At 51.7% G+C, this 25,262-nt stretch overlaps 2 protein-coding genes and 1 pseudogene across 2 annotated transcripts; 1 reads left to right on the top strand and 2 right to left on the bottom strand.

The window, feature by feature from the left end:
• Positions 1-3,052: 3,052 nt before the first annotated feature.
• On the bottom strand, positions 3,053-4,517 carry LOC134418559 (erythroblast NAD(P)(+)--arginine ADP-ribosyltransferase-like). Its single transcript, XM_063157064.1, has 2 exons — positions 3,767-4,517; positions 3,053-3,138 (listed from the first exon to the last, which is right to left on the bottom strand). Exons 1-2 carry the CDS (start codon positions 4,515-4,517, stop codon positions 3,053-3,055), a joined length of 837 nt encoding a protein of 278 aa, XP_063013134.1.
• Positions 4,518-15,552: 11,035 nt separating this feature from the next.
• LOC134418510 (erythroblast NAD(P)(+)--arginine ADP-ribosyltransferase-like) lies at positions 15,553-23,897 on the top strand (annotated as a pseudogene).
• Positions 23,894-25,262, bottom strand: LOC134418458 (erythroblast NAD(P)(+)--arginine ADP-ribosyltransferase-like). The gene is made up of 2 exons (XM_063156830.1): positions 24,521-25,262; positions 23,894-23,898 (listed from the first exon to the last, which is right to left on the bottom strand). Exons 1-2 carry the CDS (start codon positions 25,260-25,262, stop codon positions 23,894-23,896), a joined length of 747 nt encoding a protein of 248 aa, XP_063012900.1.

Here is a 25,262-nt window from a genome sequence, read left to right as displayed (position 1 = left end):
TGCTGATCCCACCCTTCGAGACCTTTGAGGTTGCCAAAGTCACCAGGGAAGGGAATAAGGTGCAGATTGCGCATCGCTCCACTGGGAACTTCAGCAACTACAACTGCGAGTGGCTGCGAGGTGACATCATGGGAACAACCTGGGGGGATGGGGACACTCAGTGAGAGTTGGGGACAAGAAGACATGGTGCTGAGTACACCCATGGCCCAGAGGGGACAGGGACACACACTGTGGCTGGGAGACAAGACACCCAGAGGTCGAGACATGGTCAGGGACAGCATTGCTTGGGTGCAGGAAATAGACACAGCCAGTGCCAGGTGAGAGGGAAAGGGACATCCAGTGCGGGGGTTGAGGGCGCAAGGTACATGGTACATGGCTGGGTACAAGGGGACATGGACCTCATTATGGCCCCCTCTGACACCACACCCTCAGGGCCCTCCACCACCTCTGTCCCTCCCGCCATGGCAATCCTGATGCTCACCTGGCCCTCCCACCCCAGGATCCCCTGACCCCTCTCTTTGTCCCCACAGGTGGGAGCCTCCCCAGGAATTCTCCCAATCTTGGGGAGCTTCTCCTTGCTACTGTGGCCATGGCAGTGGCCATTGGAACTCTCTAAGCCACAACACCACCAAGGTCGCGGTGGTTGTGGAGGCCACTGTGGAAGGCCACCAGGACGAAGGCCACCAGGACCCCCAGAGAAATGAAGCCACCAAAGCTACGGAGGGCATTATGACCACTATGGTCCCTTTGTCCAGAGTGACCACTGTGGTCGTTATTGTTACTATGGCCACTGTGGCCACTTTGGTCTCTACGACCACTCTGGCCACTCTGGGCATTGGAACCACCATCGTCAGCATGGCCATTGTGCCCACAGTGACCCATGATGTCACCATGCACACTGTGACTACTGTGTTCACGGCAGCTACTGAGACCACCATTGACACCATGGCTACCAAGGCGACCAAGGTCACCATGGCCACCACAGCCACTGTAGCCAGCATGGTTACTGTACCATGGTGTCCATCCTGGAAAAGCCCCTCCAAGAGGTGCCCAGTGAGGGAATGATGCCAGGCCAGCAGGACCAGCACAAGGGGCCTGGAGCTGCCAGGACAGCACAGGACAGCACGGACAGCAGAGACTGGGCAGCACCTGGGGCCACTTGGGCACTTCCGGACAGAGGGGTTGGGGAGTGGCAATGTCACGGCCACCTCCTAGCGCTCCTTGGCTGCCTTGCCTGGTGTAGCAATAAATTGCTGCTTGCTCACTTGCTGTACAAGAAATGAATAAAACCCTGATCCTTGCTCGCCAGGTGTATCAAAAGTTTACCAAAATTTGCTGCTGGCTCACCTGATGTATCCCCTACAGCTCCTTTAACGCCTTTCCTGCAGAGTGCCTCATTCCCTAAAATAAAGCAGTTCCTGGGGTTTTCTTTAGAGACCACTGAAAGCTTTATTTTTCAAAGCTTGATCTTCAAACAGGTGATGGAGAAATATTCCTCCCTTTTTCCTGAAGAGGGAAACGTTTCCCTTTTTCACTGCAGCCCCTCAGCAAGGACCTGGAGGGGCTAGAGCATGTCCACGGAAGAGATGGAAAAGTAGAAGGGTTTGGAGAACCAGGAAGAACTGAGGGAGCTGGTGAGGGCTGCTCAGTGCAATTAAAAAAGGATGAACAATCAGTCAGGGGCCTTTTCACAACGTCCTGATTTGAGGCAATGCAACAGAAGAAGCACTGGGAGGAAAAAAAAGAAAGAACTAACAGAAAGAGAAAGGATGTAAAATAAAATGGAGAAAAGGGGAGAGAGGCAGCACCACCCATTTATTGATGAAAACTCCTGATGTTTCATTCAGGAAACTCTTTTTTGTTTCAAATCTTCTTTACGCCCTCATCTGCTGGAGTTGTGGTTTGGGAATTGTCCACCCGAGGGCAGCAGCGAGTGCGGGAAATCATCGGCACTGTGTATGCGCCACTCCCAGCTGCAGTTCCGGGTGCCAACAGCAGATGGCCGCACGAGCTGCTGGCACTGCTGAGTGCCCGCCCCGCCCCATCCCGGCCCCGGGGGCTCTGCAATGGTTTGGGATGGAGCGACACTGGTGTATTGACCCCACTCTTTCCAACATCCCCTGGGTCTCTCCTGGCCCCAGGCCACACAGCCAGCTCCACTGGTCACCCACCTGCACCACAGATCCTTCTCCAGATCTGCTCCAGCAGGCCAACCAGCCAGGACGGGCACTGGGGACTGTGCCTCCCCATGGACAGAACCAACCCTTGCTCTGTTGAACCTCCCAATCCCTGGTCCCCCTTAAGGTCCCTGTGAAGTGCAGAATTTGGCAGGATGCTCTGTCTGTAATGTCCCCAAGGGACAATGCCCCATTTGTGGCCATCAAGGCTGCACTGAGAGGGGTCTTCTGCTGATTTTGGTGCTGAATTAGTCTAAAACCAGCCCAAATGACCAAACTCAAATCAACAAGTGAGGATGAAGCATCAGAGCTTGGCCTGGCCATCCATCAGCTGACACTGGGAACATTGAGTCCCCTCCGAGACAGAGATTCCTCTCCCTTATTCTGCTTGGAATGAAATGTGTGTGAGGATCCTCCCTTGGGAAGGGAATGCTCCCTAGGGATCCTCCTTGAGGCTGAGAGAAAGAGACATTCTCATGATTCTTGGTGTGGGGAAAGACATTGAGCCCTGTTTAGGAATTGTCTCTTTTTGCTGGCTTTGACAGGATTATTCAATGAAATTGTTTTGATAGAAATTTTTAATAGGATTGCTTTGCACAATGGCCCTGATGTGCACAGTGGTCAGAGTGGCTCTGGCGGGTCAGGGAGTCTTGGTGTTCACAGCGGCCTTGGTGGTCATACAGACCATGGTGTCCAGAGTGCCTCTGATGGCCACAGGGACCTCATGGTGGCAATAGCTGCAAAGGTGGCCAGAGTGGCAGGGGTGGCCATGGTAGCCTTGGTGGTCTCGTTTCTCTGAGGGTCCTGGTGGTTTTGGTGATCGTGGTGGCCACAGTGACCACAGTGACCTCAGGTGACTTTGGTTGCCTGCTGGCTCAGAGGATCCCTGTTGCCACTGCCAAGGTTGTGGTGACCAGGAGAAGTCCTCCAAGGTGGAAGGGGGCGCTGGGGATGCTTCCACCTGGGGGACAGAGAGAGGGGTCAGGGGGACCATGTGGGGAGTGAGGGAGTTGGGGACATGCATATTGGAGGGTTAGGGGAGACAGGAGAGATGGGGACCATGAGTTGACAGGTGAGAGGATGTTGGGGGAGGCACAGAGGGGTAGAGGGGCCATGGAGGTCAGGAGTGTCATGGTGGGCTTAGGGGTGACAGGGGTCAGGTGGAGTCAGGAGGTGCCATGGCGAGTGACAGATGGTGACAGAGGTTCAGGATGTGCCATGAGGGGTCCCAGCCCACCCACGTCCAGCACACAAGGCCCATCACCACAGCACTGCCTTTCTTGGGGAGTGACAGGGTCGGAATGGGGTCGGGGACCCATGTCTCTGTCCCTGTCCCTCTTGTCCCCTGGCATGGGTGTTCCTTTCCCTTTTCCTCCCACAAGTGGGGGTCTCCATCTCTGTGCCCTGTCTCTGTGCCCAGATGGGTGTCCTCAGACTTGGTGTCCCCAGCATGGCCTGTCTCTGTCCCCAAACTCTGAGTGAGTGTCCCCACCCTCTGTGCCTGGTCATGGGTGTGCCCCTTCCACTGTTGGTGTCCCCATGGCCACAGTGGGTGTCCCCATCCCCGCAGGTTGTCACTGTGGTGTCACCTTGCAGCCACTCGCAGGTGTAGTTGCTGAAGGTCCCCTTGGAGTGGAGCTCGATCCGTGCCCTTTCTCCTTCCTGTCTGACTTTGATGACCTGGAAGGTCTCATATGGTGGGATCAGCACCTCCTTCTCATTAGGATACTTGGAGAATTCCCCGATTTCTGCACCGTGGCACGTGTACACCTCAAACACCGTGGCACTCCCAAAGCTATTGGCAATTTCTTCACTCTGTGATGCCGAAGAGAATTGACCAAACCGGACGATGTTACCGGGCTCTGCCTCGAACCTGTACATGCTCACCCCCCGGTACACGCGGTGACACTGCCCATTCTGAGCCTGCCTCAATGTCACCAGGGCCTGGGTCAGCAGGAAATGCAGCGTTTTGAATTGGAAGTTGTCCCGGTATTCCTGGCTGGAGTGCCCGGCTGTACGCACGGCTGCGTTGAACTCTCTGTACAGCTCATTCATTGTGTAGGCCATGAGGGCGATGGCCTGGGCTGGAGATGACAGAGGGGACAAAGGGGACCCCCGACTCTGCCACTCAGCTGTGGCTTTAAGCCAGGCCTGGGCAAAAAGAGGATTCTGCTGGAACTCGGAGTTGTTGAGGGCTGGCAATTCTGCAATCATTTTAGTGCCACAGCCCTGGTACTGATCATCGAAGGAGTCCGGGGCCATGTCCAGGGGGATCGCATCAACAGCCGTGGTGGCCATGGCCATTGCCAGCAGTGCCAGAGTATGAGACAGGGGAGCCATGGTGAGGAGAGGCCACAATGACCAGTGGGACACTGGGGGACACAGAGGGGACATGGGGGAGACACAGGGAGGGTTCATCAGTGAGGGACTGGGGAGGGAAGTGGGGTCAGCCCAGGGGGAAGGGAGGCACTCCTGGCCAGAAGACCCCCTAGGCATTTCTGGGGTCCCTGATCCCAAATCCTGGGGTTACTAATGCATCCCCAAAGTCGCCCAGCCCCCCAGGGACCCCAATCCCAATCCCACAGTACTGTGTCCTCCTGGCCCCCCAGAAGCCCAATCCCACTCCCATGACTACAAGTCCTCTCAGCCTCAGCAGGATCTCAACCGAAATCCTGGGGTCACTCCGAGACCCCCAGTTTCCCCCTCAGCCCATCTCCAGACCGGAATCCCACTCTCAGTCCCCAATTTCTTTTGTGTCACCCCAGGACATCAACCCAAATCCAGGCATCACTCCCTGCCCCCACAGTGTCTCCCAGCCCCCCCCCATCATCCCAATCTCACTCCCACCATCCCATGTCCCCCCTCATTTTTCCCAGAGCCCCCCATTACCTCAATCCCAGTCCTGTGACTCCCCCAGTGTCCCCCCCATGTTTGCAATCCCAATCCCTCAGTCCCGTGATACCCCACAAGAGTCCCCCTGGAGTCCCCCCACCGTGATACCAATATCAGCTGGAGTGAACGCCCTGATGGAAATGGAGATAGCAGAAAGCCAGAATTCTTGATCAGCTCAGACTCAGAGCAGATCTCTCCTGGTCCTGCACATGAGGGAGGACTTTGCCATGGGGTATTTATCCATAATAATTATAAATATTCATTAAAATGTGTCACTTATCTAATACAGAAACTGTACTTTTCTAGTAAATCATTTGCATTGTTCCACCTCCTCCTACAGGTCTTTTATTGTCCTGGAGAGTCATAAAAATCAGGCTTCTGGGGCACTTTTTCACCAAATACTGTGATACCAAATGCAATGTTCCTGGAACAATTTCTTTGCACAGATGCTGTTGTTTCCTGTTACAGAACTTGCCAAAACCCCACTGGAGTTCCCTGTGTATGTTTCTCCATGGGTTCTAGCTGTGATTTTCATCTTGTGTGCTCACCTCCCCCTCGTTTTATCATTTCTGCCAGTTTGTCTTCAGGCTCTGTCCAGCACCTTCAGGGGAATGGAAAATTTCCATTCTCTGTGGTATTTGTCACTTTGTGACAGAAATGCTCCAGTCCTGTTATCATCCATGCTGCCTACCAAGATCTCCAGGTCTTTTCTGTTCTGAGGAGCCCAGAATGGGCAAGAGCACTGGGCAGAACTGGACATGGCACTGGGCAGACCTGAACATGGCACCGGGTAGAACTGGACATGACACTGGGAAGAGGTTGACACAGCCCTGAGCACAGCTGGAAATGGCTCTGAACAGAATTGGGCACAGCACTCCTGATGTGCCTCACTGGGCAGGGAGAGGGACACGATCACTACCTGACTTCTGGTCTCGCTCATCTGAGTGTCCTCCAAATCCCTCCTGGCCCCAGGCCACACGGCCAGCTCCACTGGTCACCCAGCAGCAGCCCTCGGTCATTCCCTAGAGCTGCTCCAGCAGGTCCCCACCAGCCAGGCAGGGCACTCGTGCTAAATTGAGCTAAAACCAGCCCAAGTCACCAACCCTGAACTGACAATGGAGTGTAAAGCACCAGAACCGGGAATGGCCATCCATCACCTGACTCTGGCAATGCCCAGTCCCCTCTCAGACAGAAATTCTTCTCCCCTATTCATACTTGGAATGAAATATGTGTGAAGTTCCTCCCTCAGGAAGGGCACGCTCCCCAGCAGTCCTCCTCAAAGGTGGGAGAAAGAGACGTTCCCACAAGTGTTGGTATGGGGAGTCACAATAAGCCCTGCTTAGGAATGGTCACTGTTGACTGTCTCTGTCAGAATTACTTCATGGAATAATTTTGGTAGAATTATTTAACGGAGTTGTTTTGATAGAATCAGGTAATAGATTTTATTTGACACAATATGTTAATAGAATGTGAATTGACTAAACCGGACCTTCTGGCCACACTGTGCCTGGAATTGGACATCATGCGCACCCTAGAACACATGGTGACACTGCCCTTTCTGAGCATGCCTCAGTGTCACCAGTGCATCAGTTAGCAGGAAATGCAGTGTTTTGAAGCAGAAGTTGTTCTGATATTCCTGGCAGGAGCATGCAGCTGCACACATGGCTGTGTTGAAGTCCTTGTAAATGTCCTTTGTTGTGTAGGCCGTGAGAGCGACGGTCTGGGCTGGAGATGCCAGAGGGGACAGTGGGAACCCCCGCTTTGCCAATGAGCCTCGGCCTTCACCCAGGTCTGGGTGAAGAAGGGAGGATTCACCTAGAACTCAAAGTGGCTGAGGGCTGGCAAGGCTGCGATAATGGCAGGGCCTCAGCCCCGGTACTGGTCATTGAAGGAGTCCTGGGTCCTGTCCAGGGGCACAACCTTGATGGCTGCAGTGGTCACTGTCATTGCCAGCAGTGCCAGGGTGTGAGCCAGGAGAGCCATGGCAGGGAAGTTACTAGGAGCAGTGTGGGAAACTCGGGGACAAAGTGGGACACATACTGAGGGGACACTGAGGACACACGGGGGTACATGGGAAGGGTTCCTCTGTGAGGGGCTCAGCATGGCCCCGAGCTCCAACCAGATGAACTTTAGTACAGTGGCCATTTATTCCCATTTCCTAGGAGGCCTTAGACATTATCCTTTTGTTCTCCTATGCAGTGAATCTCTTTGTCAGTGCCATGATTGCCTTTGGCAAATTTTTATGAATTGTGATCTGTACTCTATATATTTCATCCTGTATTTAGCAGATTACCAGTAATAGTCTTAATTAGATAATAGCCTTACAGATGGGAACTGCTTTAACATGTATGCATTACATAAAAAACCAAAAAAGAGGGACATGTGGAAGCCTAGACCCGTACAGAAGCTCAAATGGGGAGCACGGCAGACCTTGCAGCCCTGGTACAGTGAAGACCATGAGAGAGAAAAATTCAATAAAGAACAGAAGTGAAGACATCATCTCTGGTCACTCTGACCCTCTGACACTGACCACTATGAGTAAAGAGATGACAGGAACGTTGCTGGTGAAACAGACAACAAGGACATTACTGGTGAAAGAAGGATAATTGAGAATATTGTGTTTTTAAGGGGACTGGGGCAAAGGGGTCCAAGTAGAAAATTTCATATGAACATAGTGAGCTATAAATCCTGGTAAACTGGTGTAATAAATGGCTTTGCTTTGCTGGCATTGCAGAGTCCATGTCTCTCTATCCCCACACACCAGCCACCCAGTCCCAATACCAATCCTTTTTCAATTCTTCCAGTGTCCCCTTGGTGCTCCCCAGGATCTCATTTATACTCCCAGACCTTTGTAGCCCTCTTATGACCCCAGGACGCTCAGGAACCTCACTCAAATTCCTTAAGCCACCCCGTCAGCTGCCCCCAACCATCTGCCTTGGTCCTCTCCCAGATGCCAGTCCTGCTCACAGTCCTGTTACACATTTCATGTCACCCCAGGACCCCAACCCAAATTCAGGGACCAACCCGTGACCCTGCAATGTCAGCCTGGAGCCCTCCATGACCACAGTCTACAATCCCAGTCCCATGTCCCTCCACAAGTGTCCCATGGAGTAGTCCCAGGCACCAATATAAAAATCAGCAGGAGCAAACTCCCTGATTAAACTGAAGGTAGCAGAAAGATCGAATTCTTTATCAGCTCAGACTCACAGCAGATCTGTCCTGGTCAACATCAGGGGGGCACCTTGACAAGAGAATCTATTAATCCTAATTATAAATATTCATCAAAATGGGCTTCTTAGCTAATACAAAACCAGCACATTTCCCGTAAATAATTGGCATGGATCGGCCTCTTTTGGGAAATAATTTTTATTGTCCTGGAGGGTCATAAAAATGGGGTGATAGGAGGTGGGTTTCAATAAGTGCCCCAATATCTCAGATGACCTAGTCTCAAACTTTCGCTTTTGCAGTGACTGCTCTTTTTGTGTCACAGAACTTGCACAAAAACCCCTCACTGCATTGCCCTTTATCTCTTCCTCCACAGGTTCCAGCGACCTTTACCCTTCTGTGTACACATTTTTACATCCTTTTATTGTTTTTTGCTCATTCTTTTTAAAGCCCTATGCAGCACCTGCAGGAGAACTCAAACTTTCTATTCTCTCTCTTATTGCTCATCCTCCATGACCCCAATCCCACAGACCGATGTCCCCCCAGTTCCCCCCAGTCCCACTCCCCACTGCTCACTGTGTTGCTGCCTTATCTCAGATACCACTTGGGGTCTCCTTTCAGATGACATCCCAGTAGGCACCTTGAGCCTGAGTATGGTTCTCTTGGGGGAGTGCCTGGGTGACTTCCCTGGCCTTGTTGGTGTGGCAGGAGTACTTCTGGACCCCCCAAAAAGGGATCCAACACACCAGGAGATACCTGAGCCCATGTTGGCATGGTAGCTCAGAAAAGCCATTTGCCAGTATTCTCCAGGAGTGTTTCATCTTTCAGTGATACCTGGAGGTGATGGTTTTGAATTCAAAGGGTTCTTTTGAAGACATATCAGGCATTGCTCTATAACAGACCTGAGACCTGAGAATTTTCTCCTATGGACACTGAAGATCTGAGGCCGCAGACCAGTGCCCATCACATCAATGCCCCAGAGCTTTGCTGGTGCTTTTCTCCTTTACCAATTGCAGCATCAGTTCGCGAAGGCCTGACACCTGGTGATTGGGAGTTACCTCTCACCTACCCACCCAGCAATCCTCATTATTGTGGGCTTTTAGATAAGCAGCCAATTTTCAATCTGCCCAACTCTATCCAGGCCTCACCTCTGGGGATGAAATTCCTTTCTCAGAAATTAACACCAGGATGCTTTGTTGCAGAACCTCTCCTGCAGCTTTATTGTAAGTTTATTTCCCACAGGGATTTGTCAGTCCTCAAGCTGGTGTGCCCTGGATTGCAGTACGGCCACTTCTTTGGGCAGCTGGGTGGTAATCAGGACACACAGGGACCGCTGCATTCATTGGTACACAAAAAGCTCAAAGGAGAGGAAATCCCACGGGAGATGCAGACCTGAGGAGCATCTTTAGGTTACCGAATGCCTGTCCTTCCGCAGGAGTCCAAATCAAGGACATTCAGGGGCCTCATGTTTGAGGGAGCCTTCAGGGCTCCTGTGGGGTGCTCTTCAAAACAACTCGACATCAGCCAGGATTGGCACAGATGAATGTAGGCCACAGCAATGACTTTTCTCCTCATACAAGTGGCCAAGAAATCAAATTTGTGACAAAGATTTCAGGTATATACTCTGGTCACTGTAACTGCAAGGAGATGTGGAACAAGGGGAGGAGCTCGATGTGTTACAAAGAGCTCTGGAATTAGCAGTGAGGAAAAGGGCAAACATAGGAAGTCACTTGCCATCTGCTTTGAGCATTGCTCATGCCCATGGAGACATATGCAGAGAAAGAAGTCAATTACAGCACAGGGATCTCCGATTAAATATAAGCAAGAATTATTGTCCCTCCTTGATTCCACCCAGCTGCCGAAAGAAGTGGCTGTACTACAATCCAGGACACACCAGGTTGGGGGTTGAAAAATCCCTGTGGGAAATAGACTTGCATTAAAGCTACAGGGTAGGTTCTGTGACAAAGCATCCTGGTGTTAATTCCTGAGAAAGGAATTTCAGCCCCAGAGGTGAGGCCTGGATAGAGTTGGGCAGATAGAAAATTGGCTGCTTATCTAAAAGCCCACAGTAATGAGGATGGCTGGGTGGGTGGGTAAGAGGTAACTCCCAATAACCAGGTTTCAGGCCCTCCCCAACTGATGCTGCAATTTGTAAAGAAGAAAAGCACCAGCAAAACTCTAGGGAATCGATGTGAAGGGCACTGGTCTGCGGCCTCAAATCCTCAGTGTCTTTAGGACAGAATTGTCTGGTCTGTTAGAGAGCACTGCCTGATATGTTTTTAAAAGAACCCTTTGAATTCAAAACCATCACCTCCAGGCATCACTGGAAGTGGAAACAGTCCTGGGGATTTCTGGCAAACGGCTTTACTGAGCTTCCACACCAACATAGGCTCAGGTTATCTCCTGGTGTTGGTGGGTTGGTGGATCCCTTTTTGGGGTCCAGAACTTCTCCTGCCACACTCCCCTGGGAGATCATCCCCAGGCTCAAGGTGCCTACAGGGATGTCATCTGAAAGGGGACCCCAACTGGTATCTGAGATAAGGATGCAACTCAGTGAGGAGTGGGGAGTGGGACTGGGGGGAACTGGGGGAACATGGGACTGTGGGATTGGTGTTGTGGGGGCTGGGCATTAAGAGAGAGAATAGAAAGTTTCAGATCCCCTGAAGATGCTGGATAGTGCTTTCAAAAAACTAATAAAAAACAATAAAAGGCTGTAAAAGTGTGCACACAAAAGAGCAAAGGTTGCTGGAACTGGTGGAGAAAGAGATAAAGGGAACTGCAATGAAGGGTATGCGGCAAGATCTGTTACACCAAAAGAGCAGTGCCAGCCCAAAACGAAAGTTTGAGGCAAGGTCATCTGAGATATTGGGGCACTGAGTGAAACCCACATCCTGATACCCCATTTTTATGACACTCCAGGACAAAAAAAAATTATTTCCCAAAAGAGGCCGAGCCATGCCAATTATTTACGGGAAATGTGCTGGTTTTGTATTAACTAAGAACTGCATTTTGATGTATATATACAATTAGGATGGATAGGTTCTGTTGGCAATGTCCCCCCTGATGTGTAACACCAGGAGAGATGTGTTGTGAGTTCGAGCTGATCAAGAATTCTGTCTTTCTGCTACCTCCAGTTCAATCAGGGAATTCACTCTGGCCGATTTTGATATTGGTGGCTGGGGAGATTCCCCATGACACTTGTGGAGGGACATGGGACTGGCGCTGTAGACTGTGGTCATGGAGGGCTCCAGGCTGACATTGTAGGGTCAGGGGTTGGTCCCTGAATTTGGGTTGGGGTCTTGGGGTGACATTAAATGGGTAACAGGGCTGGAAGTGGGACAGTGGGACTGGGGTCTGGGAGAGGGCCAAGGCTGATGGGGGTGGGGGCGGGGGCGATGGGGACTTTAAGAATTTGGGTGAGGTTCCTGAGTGGCCTGGAGTCACAAGAAGGTTACAAAGGTCTGGGACCAGAAACAAGATGCTGGGGAGTACCATTGGGACACTGGAAGGGTAAACAGGGGTTTGGGATTGGGACTGGGCGGCTGGTGTGTGGGGATTGAGAGACGGGGACTCTGCAATGCCAGCACACCAAAGCCATTTATTACACCAGTTTATCAGGATTTATAGCTCACTATGTTCATATGAAATTTTCTAATTGGTCCTCTTTGCCCCAGTCCCCTTAAAAACACACTATTCTCGATTATCCTTTCACTAGTAATGCCCTTGTTATCTCTTTCACCAACTACATCCTGATTATCTCTTCTCTGTCAAGAGCAGTGAGCATGAAAGTCAGGAGTGTCCAGACATGATGGTCAGAGTGATCAGAAGTGATGTCTTCAATTCTGTTTTTGCCTTGAGTCTTTCTCTCCCACAGTCTTCACTGTACCCAGGCCACAAGGTCTGCCATGCACCACAGTTGAGCTTCTGTAGCAGTCTGGTCTTCCACATCTTCTCCTTCTCTGTTCTTTATGCAAAGAGTTTGCGTACACTTATGTTAAAGCAGTTCCCACCTGTAAGGCTATTATCTTATTAAGACTGTTACTGGTTGTCTGCTAAATACAAGATAAAATATATGGAGTACAGATCACAATCAAGAAAAACTTACCAAATGCAACCCTGTCCCTGACAAAGAGACTCACTGCATAGGAGAACAAAAGGATAATGTCCAAGCTCTCCTAGGAAATGAGAATAAATGGCCACTGTTCTAAAGTTCCTGTGGTTGGAGCTCGGGGCCATGCAGAGCCCCTCACAGAGGAACCCTTCCCATGTACCCCCGTGTGTCCTCAGTGTCCCCTCAGTGTGTGTCCCACTTTGTTCCTCCAGTGTCCCACACTGCTCCCAGTAAGCTCCATGCCATGGCCCTCCTGGCTCACACCCTGGCACTGCTGGCAATGACTGTGACCACTGTAGACATCAAGGTGGTGCCCCTGGACATGGCCCAGGACTCCTCTGATGACCAGTACCAGAGCTGCTGGGGCTGCTGGCCCTCAACCACTCTGAGTTCCAGGTGAATCCTCTCTTCACCCAGACTTGGGTGAAAGCCGAGGCTGAGTGGCAAATCAGGGCTCCCCTGTGTCCCCTTTGTCCCCTCTGGCAACTCCAGCCCAAGCCGTTGCTCTCATGGCCTACACAACAAAGGACATTTGTCACAGACATTTTTTCATAAAAATCCTTTCTTTTAGGATTTGTCCTTTCTGGGAAGCTGAGGCCTCTGAAGAAAAATATAAACAATTAATATCTGCTGTTGTGGAATGTAACAGGTACATCTGTGATTGGTCTTCTGTGAGTCTCTGGATTTACTGACCACTGACAGGAGAGATTATCCTGTTTTCTGCCTGGACACAGACCCTTGTTTTTAGATTCCTATTCTATTCTTAGCTTAGCAGCTTCTGCACCTTGTCTCTCTATTCCTTTTAGTATAGTCATAATGTAGTATATATCATAAATTAATAAATCCAGCCTTCTGATCATGAAGCAAGACTCTCGTCCATCTCTCTCACCCTGAGGAACCCTCACAACATTTGTAAGGGCTTCAATGCAGCTCCGTGTGCAGCCGGTGCTCCCACCAGGAATTCTGGAACAACTTCCACTTCCAAATGCTGCATTTCCTGCTGACCCAGGCCCTGGTGACACTGAGGCACACTTAGAATGGGCAGTGTCGCCCCGTGTTCTGGGGTGTGCATGATGTCTGGTTCCAGGCACGGAATGGCCAGGGGGTCTGGTTTGGTCAATTCACATTTTATTATATTATTCTGTCAAATCAAATCTATTACATGATTCTATCAAAACAACTCCATTAAATAATTCTACCAAAATGATTCCATGAAGTAATTCTGGCAGAACGAGTCAAAAGTGACAATTCCTTAGCAGGGCTCAATGTCACTCCCCATACACACACTTGTGGGAGCATCTCTTTCTCTCAGTTTTGAGGAGGACTGTTGGGAAGCAATCCCCTTTCTGAGGGAGGAACCTCACACACATTTCCTCCCAAGTATGAATTGGGGAGAGGAATTTCTGTCTGAGAGGGGATTGGGCATTACCAGGGTCAGGTGATGGATGTCCAGGCCCAGCTCTGGTGATTTACCCTCAATTGTCAATTTAGGGTTGGTGCCTTGTGCTGGTTTTAGCCCAATTTAGCACCAGTGCCCTGCCTGCCTGGTGGAGACCTGCTGGAGCAGCTCTGGGGAATGACCTGGGGTTGTTGCTGGGTGACCAGTGAAGCTGGCCATGTGGCCTGGGGCCAGGAGGGATCTGGGGGACACTCAGAGGAGCAAGGTCAGGAAGTCAGGGAGTGTTAGTGCCCCTCTCCCTGCCCAGTGAGGCACATCAGGAGTGCTGTGCCCAACTCTGTGGAGAGCCATTTCCAGCTGTTCTCAGGGCTGTGCTCACCTCTGCCCAGTGTCCAGCTCTGTCCACCACTGTGTTCAGTTTTGCCCAGTACTGTGTCTGGCTCTGCCCATTGCCATGTCCAGCTCTGCTCGGGGCTGTATCCTGTTCAGCCCAGTGCCATGTCCAGTTCTTCCCAGTGCCATGTCCAGCTCTGCCCAGTGCTCTTTCCCATTCTGGGCTCCTCAGGACAGGAAAGACCTGGAGATCCTGGAGGGCAGCATGGATGATGACAGAACTGGAGCATTTCTGTCACAAAGTGACAAATACCACAGAGAATGGAAATTTTCCCTTCCCCTGAAGGTGCTGGACAGAGCCTGAAGACAAACTGCCAGAAATGATAAAAGGAGGGAGAGGTGTGCACACAAGATGAAAATCATGGCTAGAACTGTTGGAGAAACATCTAAAGGGAACTCCAGTGGGGTTTTGGCAAGTTCTGTAACAGGAACCAACAGCACCTGTGCAAAGAAATTGTTCCAGGAACAGTCCCTTTGATATCAAGGTATTTGGTGAAACTGAGCCCCTGAAGCCCCATTTTTATGACTCTCCAGGACAATAAAAGGACTTGTCAAAGAAGGTGGATCAATGCAAATGATTTACGGGAAAAGTACAGTTTCTGTATTAGATAAGGGACATATTTTAATGAATATTTATAATTATGGTGGATAAATACCCCATGGCAAAGTCCCCCCGATGTGCAGGACATGGAGAGATCCGCTGCGAGTCTGAGCTGATAAAGAATTCCAGCTTTCTGCTATCTCCAGATCCCTCACGGAGTTCACTCCAGCTGATTTTGGTATCGTGGTGGGGGGACTCTGGGAGGACTCTTTGGGGGTCTGAGGGATTGGGTTTGCGGACATGGGGGGATACTGGGGGAGTCACAGGAATGAGATTGAGGTAATGGAGGGCTCTGGGGGAAAATGAAGGGGGGACATGGGATGGTGAGAGTGGGATTGGGGTGATGGGGAGGCTGGGAGACACTGTGGGGGCAGGGGGTGATGCCTGTATTTGGGTTGATGTTCTAGGGTGACACCAAAGAACTCTGGAATGGGAATAGGATTCGGGTCTGGGGACCAACCGAGAGGGACACTGAGGGGCTCAGGGAGTGACCTCAGGATTTGGGTCGGGATTCTGCTGAGGCTGAGGGGACCTGTAGTCATGGGATAAGGATTGGGCTTCTGGGGTGGTTGGTACTGTGGACTGGGGACCCTGAGCAGTGGGGGGATGTTGGGGAGGCGTAAGTAATCCCAGGATTTGGGATCAGGGAACCTGGACATGTCCAGGGGTCGGCTGGGCAGGAGTGCCTCCCTTCCCCCTCACCCCACTCCCGTGCTGACCCCACTCCCCTCCCCAGTCCCTCACTGAGGAACCCTCCCCGTGTCCCCTCTGTGTCCTCCAGTGTCCACACTGGTCCATGTGGCCTCTCCCCGACATGGCCCCCCTGGCTCAGACTCTGGCACTGCTGGCAATGGCCATGGCCACCACGGCTGTCAATCTGATCCCCCTGGACATGGCCCCGTACTCCTTCGATGATCAGTACCAGGGCTGTGGCCCTGCCATGAAGGCGGCATTGGTGACCCTCAGCTGGTCCGAGTTTGAGCAGAACAAGGAGTTTGCTGAGGTTTGGGGAAAGGCTGCAGCCAAGTGGCAGAGTTGGGGGCCCCCTGAGTCCCCTCTGTCCCCAGACCAGGCCACTGCCATCATGGCCTTCTCAATGAATGACCTCAGAATATTCAATGATGCTGTGCGCGTGGTTGGGCGTTCCTGACAGGAATACCGGGACAACTTCCACTTCAAAACACTGCATTTTCTGCTGACCGATGCCCTGGCCACGCTGAGGGATGCTCAGAAAGGGCAGTGTCGGGATGCGTTCCAGATGGTGTGTGACACCCGGTTCGAGACAAAGCCTGGTAAAATCATCCGGTTTGGTCATTTCACGTTGGTGTTCCCGAGCAAACAAATTGGCGAGTGCCCTGGTAAGACAATGCTTGAGCTGCACACGTGCCATGGCGTGGGGATCCCGTTTTTCAGGGAACAGCCGGAAGAGAAGGTGGTGCTGATCCCACCCTTTGAGACCTTCAAGGTCACCCAATACACCCTGAAAGGGGACAAGACACAGATCCCGCTCCACTCCAGCGGGACCTACAGCAAATACAACTGCGAGTGGCTGGAGGTGATGCTACAGGTGACAGCCTGGGGGAATGGGGAGAGCCATGATAAAGCACAGGGGACAATGACACTCACTGGGGATGGGGGACTGGGACACACACAATGTGTGGAGGGACAAGGATACCCTGGGCTGGGGAGACTAATTCTGGGGACAGCCATTGTGGGCACAGGGACAGGAACACACATGACAGGGACAGAGACAGGGACCCTCCAGAGTACCAACCCTGTCCCTCTCTGATAAAGGCAGTGCTGTGGGGATGGCTGCTGTGTACAGAACATGGGTGGGCCAGGACCCCCAATGGCACTCCCTGAAACCCTGTAATCCCCCATGGCAATCCCTGACTCCTCCTGACCCCTGTCACTCCTAAGGCCACCATGACCCCCCTAGCCTCCCTGACCTCTGTCCCCCTCCACGTTCCCCCCCGACACCCTGTCACCTCATGGCCCCATCTCTCCTGTAACCCCAAGCCTCCATTATGGCAAATCCTGACTCCTTCACTCTCCTCATGGTCCCCCTGATGCTCATCTTTTCTCTTAGGTGGGAGTGTCCCCAATGCCCCCTTCCACGTTGGAGGCCTGCTGGCCTTCACTGCCCTGGCAGGGGCCCTCGGAATCCTCTGAGCCAGGAGGCCACCGAGGTCACTGCGGTTACCATGGCAACCATGGCCATCATGGCACCAAGGTCACTGTTGTCACTGTGGCCACCATGATCAGCAAGATCACCATGACCCCTAGAGAAACAAGGTCACCAAGGCTACCAAGGCCACCACTGCCACTATGGCCACCATGGTAGCTATTGCCACCATGAGGTAACGGCAGCCATCATTGTCACTGTGGCACTGCGGGCACCACAGCCACTCTGGCCACCATGGTCACTGTAACCACCAAGGCCATTGTGGCCACCTTGATCACCAGGAATCCTTGAGCCACAAAGTTACAACAGCCACTGTAGCTACTGTGGCCACCAGTATCAATGTGCAAAGCAATTCTATTAAATACTTCTCTCAAAATAATTCCATTGAATAAATCTGGCAAAGCCAGAAAAAAGTGGCAATTCTTATGCAGGGCTCAATGGCACTCTCAAGAAAAACACCTGTAGGAACATCTCTTTCTCTAAACCTTGAGGAGGATTCTTGGAAAGCATTCCCTTCCCAAGGCAGGAACTTCACACACTTTTCATTTCAAACAGGAATAGGGGAGAGGAGTCTCTGTCTGAGAGTGTGTTGGACATTCCTAGGGCCCGATGATGGACAGCCAGGTACAGCTCTGGTGCTTCACCCTCAGTTGTCAATTTGGGATTGGTAATTTGGGCTGGTTTTAGCCTGATTCAGCACCAAAATCAGCACAAAACCCCTCTCAAAGTAGCTACGATTTTCGCAAACTGGGCATTGTCCCTCGGCCACTTTCCAGGCATAGCATCCTGCACTTCAGGCGGACCTTAAAGGCTGGTAATTGAGAGATTCAAGAGGGTGAGGGGGGGTCCTGTCTCTGGGGGGGGACAGTCCCTTGTGCCAGTCCAGGCTGGATGGGACCTGATAAAGAAGCTGTGGTGAAGAACCTGGGGGTCTGGTGGGTGACAAGTGAGCTGGCTGTGTGTCCTAGGACCAGGAGGCATCAAAGGGGTATCAGGAGGGATGGGGCCTGGAGTTCAGGCAGTGTTTGTACCCCTCTGCCCTTCCCAGTGAGGCACATCAGGAGGGCTGTGTCAAGCTCTGCCCAGTGCTGTGTCCAGTTCTGGGCTGCTGTGGATGCAATCCTGGGCTCAGGGATGGTGCTGCCTGAGCTGGGAGGTTGGGCCAAGTGCCCTCTCTGGATCTTTCCAGCCTGACCCATTCTGGGATTTGGGGATTCTGGCAGTTGTGGTTCAGGAGTTGTCCACTGGAGGGCAGCAGTGAGCGTGGGAAATCAGCAGCGCTGCGCATGCGCCACCCCCAGCTGCAGTTCTGGGTGCCAACAGCAGGCGGCAGAACGAGCTGCTGGCACTGCCGAGCACCCGCCCTGCCCCATCGCAGCCCCGAGGGCTCTGCAATGGTTTGGGATGGAGCCACCTTAAAGCCCGTCCGGTGCCAGCCCTGCCATGGGCAGGGACATCTTCCCCTGGGCCGGACTGCTTCATGATCTGCGCAGCCTGGCCTTGAACCCTTCCAGGAGTGGAGCAGCCACAGCTTTGTTATAGATGGGTAACATGATGTTTGGCTCTCACAATTTAGGGATGAATATTGTTTGTATGTTAAGAGAAGTTTAGTTTTTATGGTTATTTGATTGTGGTTTGTTTTTTGGACAACCGCATTTATTCTCCTAGTCTCCTTTCCTCCCTCTGTATTCTTGCCACCAGATGGCCCTAGTTGTCACGGGTGGCTAAAAAGATGTGGAGGGAGGGCATTTACCTGTGCCCCTTGCACGGGGCAGCTGGAAATGGGAAAAAATTTTCTGGGGAGGTGTGACATGACAACACCTCACATCCAATCAGACGGCAGGAAAGTCTCCACCAACGGACAGCAAGGAAGAGTCAGCTGGAAGACTTTGGGAGAAGCCAGGGCTGTAGAAGGGAAATGTTTGAATATATATGACTTCTTATGGATGTGTATTTGGCTCATGCAACACCAGAGGTATAAGAGGCAGAGCTACCATTTTGTGGATGAGACTCTGGCTGAAGCTAAGCACACTACTTAGGATTCAAGTGAAATTTTTTTGCTCTCCAACATTTGAGCAGAAAAATTCACCTTTGACAGAGATTTCCTTGCACAAAGGAGACAGAAGAGTTCTGTCATTTTATTCACGATCATAGGATGAGGCCATGGGGAATTTTCTCATGAAGTCTCTCAAATTGCTGGACGATGCAGCCTCCTTTTTATCCTAGTTTCCCAGCCATATCTTCCTCTCCCCTTCCCCATTGGTGAGGTAGTTGGAAGGTGCAGACTTCCTAATCCAGCCACCGCACAACCCCCTTGCTATGCACCACTCCCTTCCGTAATACAGGCACATGACCATTAAAATGAGCTTTAACTTCACCCTGGGTGGGGAAATTAAAATTCATAGGCCTGTTATTTCTTTGTTCTTCTTCTTGAAATTCAGGAATTTTGCAGGACCTTCTCTGAGCAACAGTCCGTGTCAATGAAGAACATTTTCTGAAACTGATAGCTTCTCAGTCACTTTCTTCCCATCACCACAGCACTGCCTTTATCAGAGAGGGACAGGGTTGGAACACTGTGGAGGTCGCTGTCTCTGTCACTGTCCCTTGTCCCCTGGCACAGGTGTTCCTGTCCCTGTTCGCTCCCCATCCCTGTTTCCTGTCATGGGTGTTCCTGTTCCTGTGCCCACAAGGGGTGTCATATCTGTTACAGAGCAATGTCTGATATGGTTTCAAAAGAACTCTTTGAATTCAAAATCATCACCTCCAAGCATCACTGAAAGAGGAAACACTCCTGGGCATTACTGGCAAATGGCTTTTTTGAGCTACCATGCCAACATGGGCTCAGGTATTTCCTGGTGTTGGTGGATCACTTCTTGGAGGTCCAGAAATTCTTCTGCCCCACCAACAAGGCCAGGAGAGTCACCCAGGCACTCCCACGAGAGATCAAGCCCAGACTCAAGATGCCTACGGGGATGTCATCTGATAGGGGACCCCATTTTGTATCTGGGATGTGACAGCAACTCAGTGAGCCAGGGGGAGTGGGACTGGAGGGAATTGGGGGAAGATGGAACAGTGAGATTGGGGTTGTGGGGTTTGAGCAATAAGAGAGAATAGAAAGTTTCAGATCCCTTAAAGATGTAGGATTGAGCTTAAAATGAATGGGTAAAAGGAAGGAAAGGCAGTAGAAGTGTGGGTACGGAGGATGAACATGGATGGAGTCCATGGAGAAACAGATAAAGGAACTCCAAAGGAACTTTCCTGCAACTTCTGCTTTTTGCAACCACAGAAGGAGCAGCGCTTGCAAAAAGCAGAAGTTGCAGGAAAGGTCATTTGGCATATTGGGGCAATCAGTGAAAACCACACCCAGAAACCCTTTGGATGACCCTTTAGTACCATAAAAGGACTTCCAGAAAGTGGCAGAACCATGCAAATTATTTCCAGAGAAAGTGATGCATGTGTATTAGGTAAGAAGCCCCTTCTAATGAATATTTATAATTGTGGTGGATAAATACCCCATGGCAAAGTCCCCCCTGAGCTGCAGGTCCAAGAGATATCAGCTGAGTCCCAGCTGATAAAGAATTCTGGCTTTCTGATACCTCCAGTTCCATCAGGGAGTTCACTCCGGCCAATTTTGGTGTCAGCAGCTGGGGGACAATGGGGTCATATGGAGGGGGGGACATGGGACTGGGTTTGCAGGGTGGGGCCATGGGGGCTCCAGGGGGGTGTTGTGGGGGCAAGGAGTGACCTCTCAATTTGGGTTAGAGTACAGGGTCAAGGGACTGGGAGTGGAACTGGGGTCTGGGAGGGGGCTGTGGAGGACAGTGGGGGCTGAGGGAGTGGCTTTAGAGATTCAGTCGGGGTTTGTAATCAGCCCGGCGCTACAAGAAATTTGCAGAGGATTGGGAGTAAGATTGAGGACCAGGGGAGCACTGGGGGGACAATGGAAGAGTAAACATGGGACTGGGATTGGCACAGGGGACACTGAGGGGACACTGGGGAGATCAGAGATTGTTCCCAGGGTTTGGGCTGGGGAAGTGCAGAGGGGCAGGGGTGACACTAAGGAGGAAGGGACATGGGACTGGGAGTGGGGTTGTGGGGCTAGTGGATATAGGAATGATGCTGGTGGACTCACAGCAGTGGGGTCCAGCGGGGGCTTTCCTGGCCATATCTCCCACTCCCCTTCCCCATTGCCTGAGGCATTTGAAAGGTGCACACTTCCAATCCATCTATTGAATGTTCCCCTTACTACGCACCCCGCCCTTCTGTAACACTGACACATGACCATTAAAATGAGTTTTGACTTCACCCTGGGCAGGGAAATCATTATTCATAAGCCTTTTATTTCTTTGTTCTTTTTCTTGAAATTCAGGAATTTGGCAGGAGCTTGTCTGAGCAGAAGTCCATGTCAATGAAGAACGTTTTCTGAAACTGATAGTTTCTCCAGTCACTTCCTTCTCTACAAGTACCAGGCGTCATCAAACATCAGATTCACACAATCTATTTGTAAAGAAACATTGCTCTTATTTCTTTTTAAGTTAAATTAATTGGGATGTGGCAATAGAGTTTGGTTTGGTTTAAGTCCTGAATATATGGGAATTCACAGGATTTGGGAAAGAATGCAAATTAATGAATTGGCAAAGAAGTAAAGGGCAGTTAATGAAATGTTGGGGGGTGGGGAGTAGGTAGGAATTTTTTTTTTGTCTTCTCTTCGTCTTTTTTTCCTTAATTCCACCTGGGCAAAATGGCAGTGGTAGCCTTGGTATCTTTGGTTGCCTCTTTTCTCTGGAGGTCACAGTGGTGGCTCTGGTGATTGTGGAGACCACTGTGACCTTCCTTACCTCGTGTCTAAGACAATACTTGTGGCCACTACCAGGGCTGTAGTAGGGCTTGCCTTTATCTCTTTCTGCACTACTTCCAGTCACTTTTATTGTCCTGTGTAAATACTTTTGCAGCCTTTTCTCATTTTTGCCAGTCAGATTTTAAGCTCTACCCAGCACCTTCAGTATGTGAGGAAAAGCCACACTACAAAAAGCCAAGTGTTCAAAAAGAAGTCTTGAAACTTGATTGGAATAAAGGGACAGAGGTACCACAGCCATATTCCCTGTGGGGTTTCTCTCTCAAGGATTCGGAGAACGCAGCCTCCTTTTATCCCGTACTCCTGGATGCATGTTGCCCTCTCCCTTTTCCCCTTGGCTGAGGTACCGGGAAGATGCAGCATTCCCAAACCACCTACACCATATCCCCCTTGAAGCTGGCATTTTCTCCCAAAGCTCAGAAGTTCAGGCTGTGTGGGTTATGGAATAGACTGTGTGGGGAACAATTTCTCTTATTAGATGAATGTTCAGGACTTCAAACTTTCTGGTCAAGCCACTAGGGTTCTATGGCAAACCACATGTGTGCTGGTGTAGACATATCAAGACCCATTTTGAAGACACTGACAAAAATTTCTCGTAAAGATCCTCAACCTTCCAAGTAGTTTTTCAAAGACATCACCACCCATCTTTCATATAAAATCCTTCCCTGTGACGGTGATGACGCCCTGGCACAGGCTGCCCAGAGAAGCTGTGACTGCCCCATTCCTGGCTGTTTCCAAGGCCAGGCTGGGCAGGACCTGGAGCAGCTCAACCCAGGGGAAGATGTCCCTGCCCATGGCAGGGCTGGCACCGGATGGGCTTCAAGGTGGCTCCATCCCAAACCATTGCAGAGCCCCCGGGGCCGGGATGGGGCGGGGCGGGTGCTCAGCAGCACCAGCAGCTCGTGCTGCCGCCTGCTGTTGGCATCCAGAACTGCAGCTGGGAGCGGCGCATGCGCAGCGCCGCTGATTTCCCACGCTCACTTCTGCCCTCCAGTGGACAATTCCTGAACTGCAACTGCCAGAATCTTCAAATCCCAGAATGGGTCAGGCTGGACAGACCCACAGTGGGCATGTGGCCAAACCTCCCATCTCAGGCAGCATCATCCCTGACCACAGGATTGGGTCCAGGGCAGCCCAGAACTGGACATGGCACTGGGCAGAGCTGGATACGGCATTCCGGATGTCCCTTCCTGGTCAGGGCAGAGGGGCATGAAAACTCCCTGACTTCCTGGCCCTGCTCTTCCTGATACCTCTTGGATCCCTGCTGGCCCCAGGCCACACAGCCAGCTTCACTGGTAACACACCAGAACTCCTAGGTTCTTCTCCACAGCTTTTCCAGCTAATCCTTCCCAGCCAGAGATGGCACTGGGGACTGTCTGTTCCCAGGGGCAAGACCTGCCCTTGCCCTCTTGAACCTCCCAGTTTCCAGCCTTTAAGGTCCCCTGAAGTGCAAGACGTGGCAGGATGCTCTGCCTAGAATGTGGCCAAGGGACAATGGCCCATTTGTGGCCATCAGGTCAAAACATTGAGAGAGGTCTTGTGCTGATTTTGATGCTGCATGGGGCTAAAACCAACTCAAATCATGAACTTCAAGTTGGCAACTGAGAGTAAAAGACCAGAGCTGTGCCTGGCCATCCATCATCTGACCCTGGGAACATTCAGTCCTGTCAGACAGAGATTCCTCTTCCCTATTCTGCTTGCAATGAAAGTGTGTGAGGTTCCTCCCTTGGGAAGGGGGTACTCCCCAGTGATGCTTCTCGAGGCTGAGAGAAAGAGATATTCGCATGATTGTTGGTGTGGGGACTGACATTGAGCCCTGTTTAGGAATTGTCTCTCTTTGCTGGCTTTGTCAGAAATAATTACCAGAATTGTTTTGATTGAATTTTTTATTATAATTGCTTTGCACAGTGGTCTTGGTGACCACACTGGCCAGGGTGGCTGTGGTAGCCTTGTGGCTGAGGGTGTCTTGGTGATCATGGTGGTCACAGCTGCCGCAGTGTCCACAGTGACCTTTGGTGACCTTGATGGCCTCATGGCTCAGAGGATCCTGGTGGCCACTGCCAAGGGGGTGGTGGTCAGCAGTCCTCCAAGGTGGAAAGGAGCCCTGCGGACACACTAACCTGTGGTAAAAAGAGGGAAATCAGTGGGGCCATGGGGGTAGTAAGGGGTCAGGGAAAGTTATAATGGGGGGTTAAGCTTGACAGGAGAGATGGGGGCATGAGTGTGACAGGGTGACAGCGAGTTGGGGGGGGATACAGGAGGGTACAGTGGCCAGAGAGGTCAGGGGAGTCATGGTGGGCTTAGAGGTGACAGGGTTCACTGGTATTTAGAGATTGCCATGAGGGGTTACAGGGGGTTACAGGGTTTCAGGGAGTGGCATGGGGAGGTCCTGGTCCACCCTTTTTCCATACAGAGCGTCCATCCCCACAGCACTGCCTTTATCAGGGGGACAGAGTTGGTACCCTGGGGAGACCCCTGTCTCTGTCCCCTGGCTCCTGGCATGGGTGTTCCTCTCCCTGTTCCCACGCAGAAGTGGGGATCCCCATCCCTGTTCCCTGTCATGTGAGTTCCTGTCCCTGTGCCCACAGTGGGTGTCCACAGACTTGGTGTCCCCAGCCCAGGGTATCCTTGTTCCCCCACACACTGTGGGTGTCCCTGTACCTCATCCCCAGTCAGTGTCATTGTCCCTTGTTCCTTACCATGGCTGTCCCCATTCCCCCAGATTGTCCCCTGTTGTGTTACCTCGCAGCCACTCGCAGTTGTATTTGCTGTAGGTCCCGGTAGACTGGAGCTGGATCTGTGTCTTGTCCCCTTTCAGGGTGTATTGGGTGACCTTGAAGGTCTCAAAGGGTGGGATCAGCACGATCTCAGGTTCTGGATGTTCGCTGAAAAACTGGATTTCCACGCCATAGCATGTGCGCAGCTCGAGCATTGTCTCACCGGGACACTCGCCAATTTGTTTGCTCGGGAACACCGGCGTGAAATGACCAAACCGGATGGTTTCACCAGGCTGTGTCTCGAACCGGGTGTCACACACCTTCAGGAAGGCATCCCGACACTGCCCTTTCTGAGTGTTCCTCAGTGTGGCCAGGGCATCGGTCAGCAGGAAATGCAGTGTTTTGAAGTGGAAGTTGTCCCGGTATTCCTGCCTGGAGCGCCCAACCACATGCACGGCCTCATTGAATGTCCTGGGGTCAGTCATTGTGAAGGCCATGATGGCAGTGGCCTGCTCTGCAGACAGAGGGGACTCAGGGAGGCCCTGACCCTGCACCTTGGCTGCAGCCTTCACCCAAACCTCAGCAAACTCCTCGTTCTGCTGGAACTCAGAGCGGTTGAGGGCCGGCAATGCCGCCTTCATGGCAGGGCCACAGCCCCGGTACTGGTCATCGAAGGAGTCCGGGGCCATGTCCAGGGGAATCACGTCGACAGCCATGGTGGCCATGGCCATTGCCAGCAGTGCCAGTGTCTGAGCCAGTGGGGCCAT

This window comes from Melospiza melodia, chromosome 1 (assembly GCF_035770615.1).
Source record: "Melospiza melodia melodia isolate bMelMel2 chromosome 1, bMelMel2.pri, whole genome shotgun sequence".
NCBI classification, from domain to species: Eukaryota; Metazoa; Chordata; class Aves; order Passeriformes; family Passerellidae; genus Melospiza; species Melospiza melodia.
Note: the sequence above shows the minus strand (reverse complement) of the source record. Positions and strands in the feature narration are given on the sequence as shown.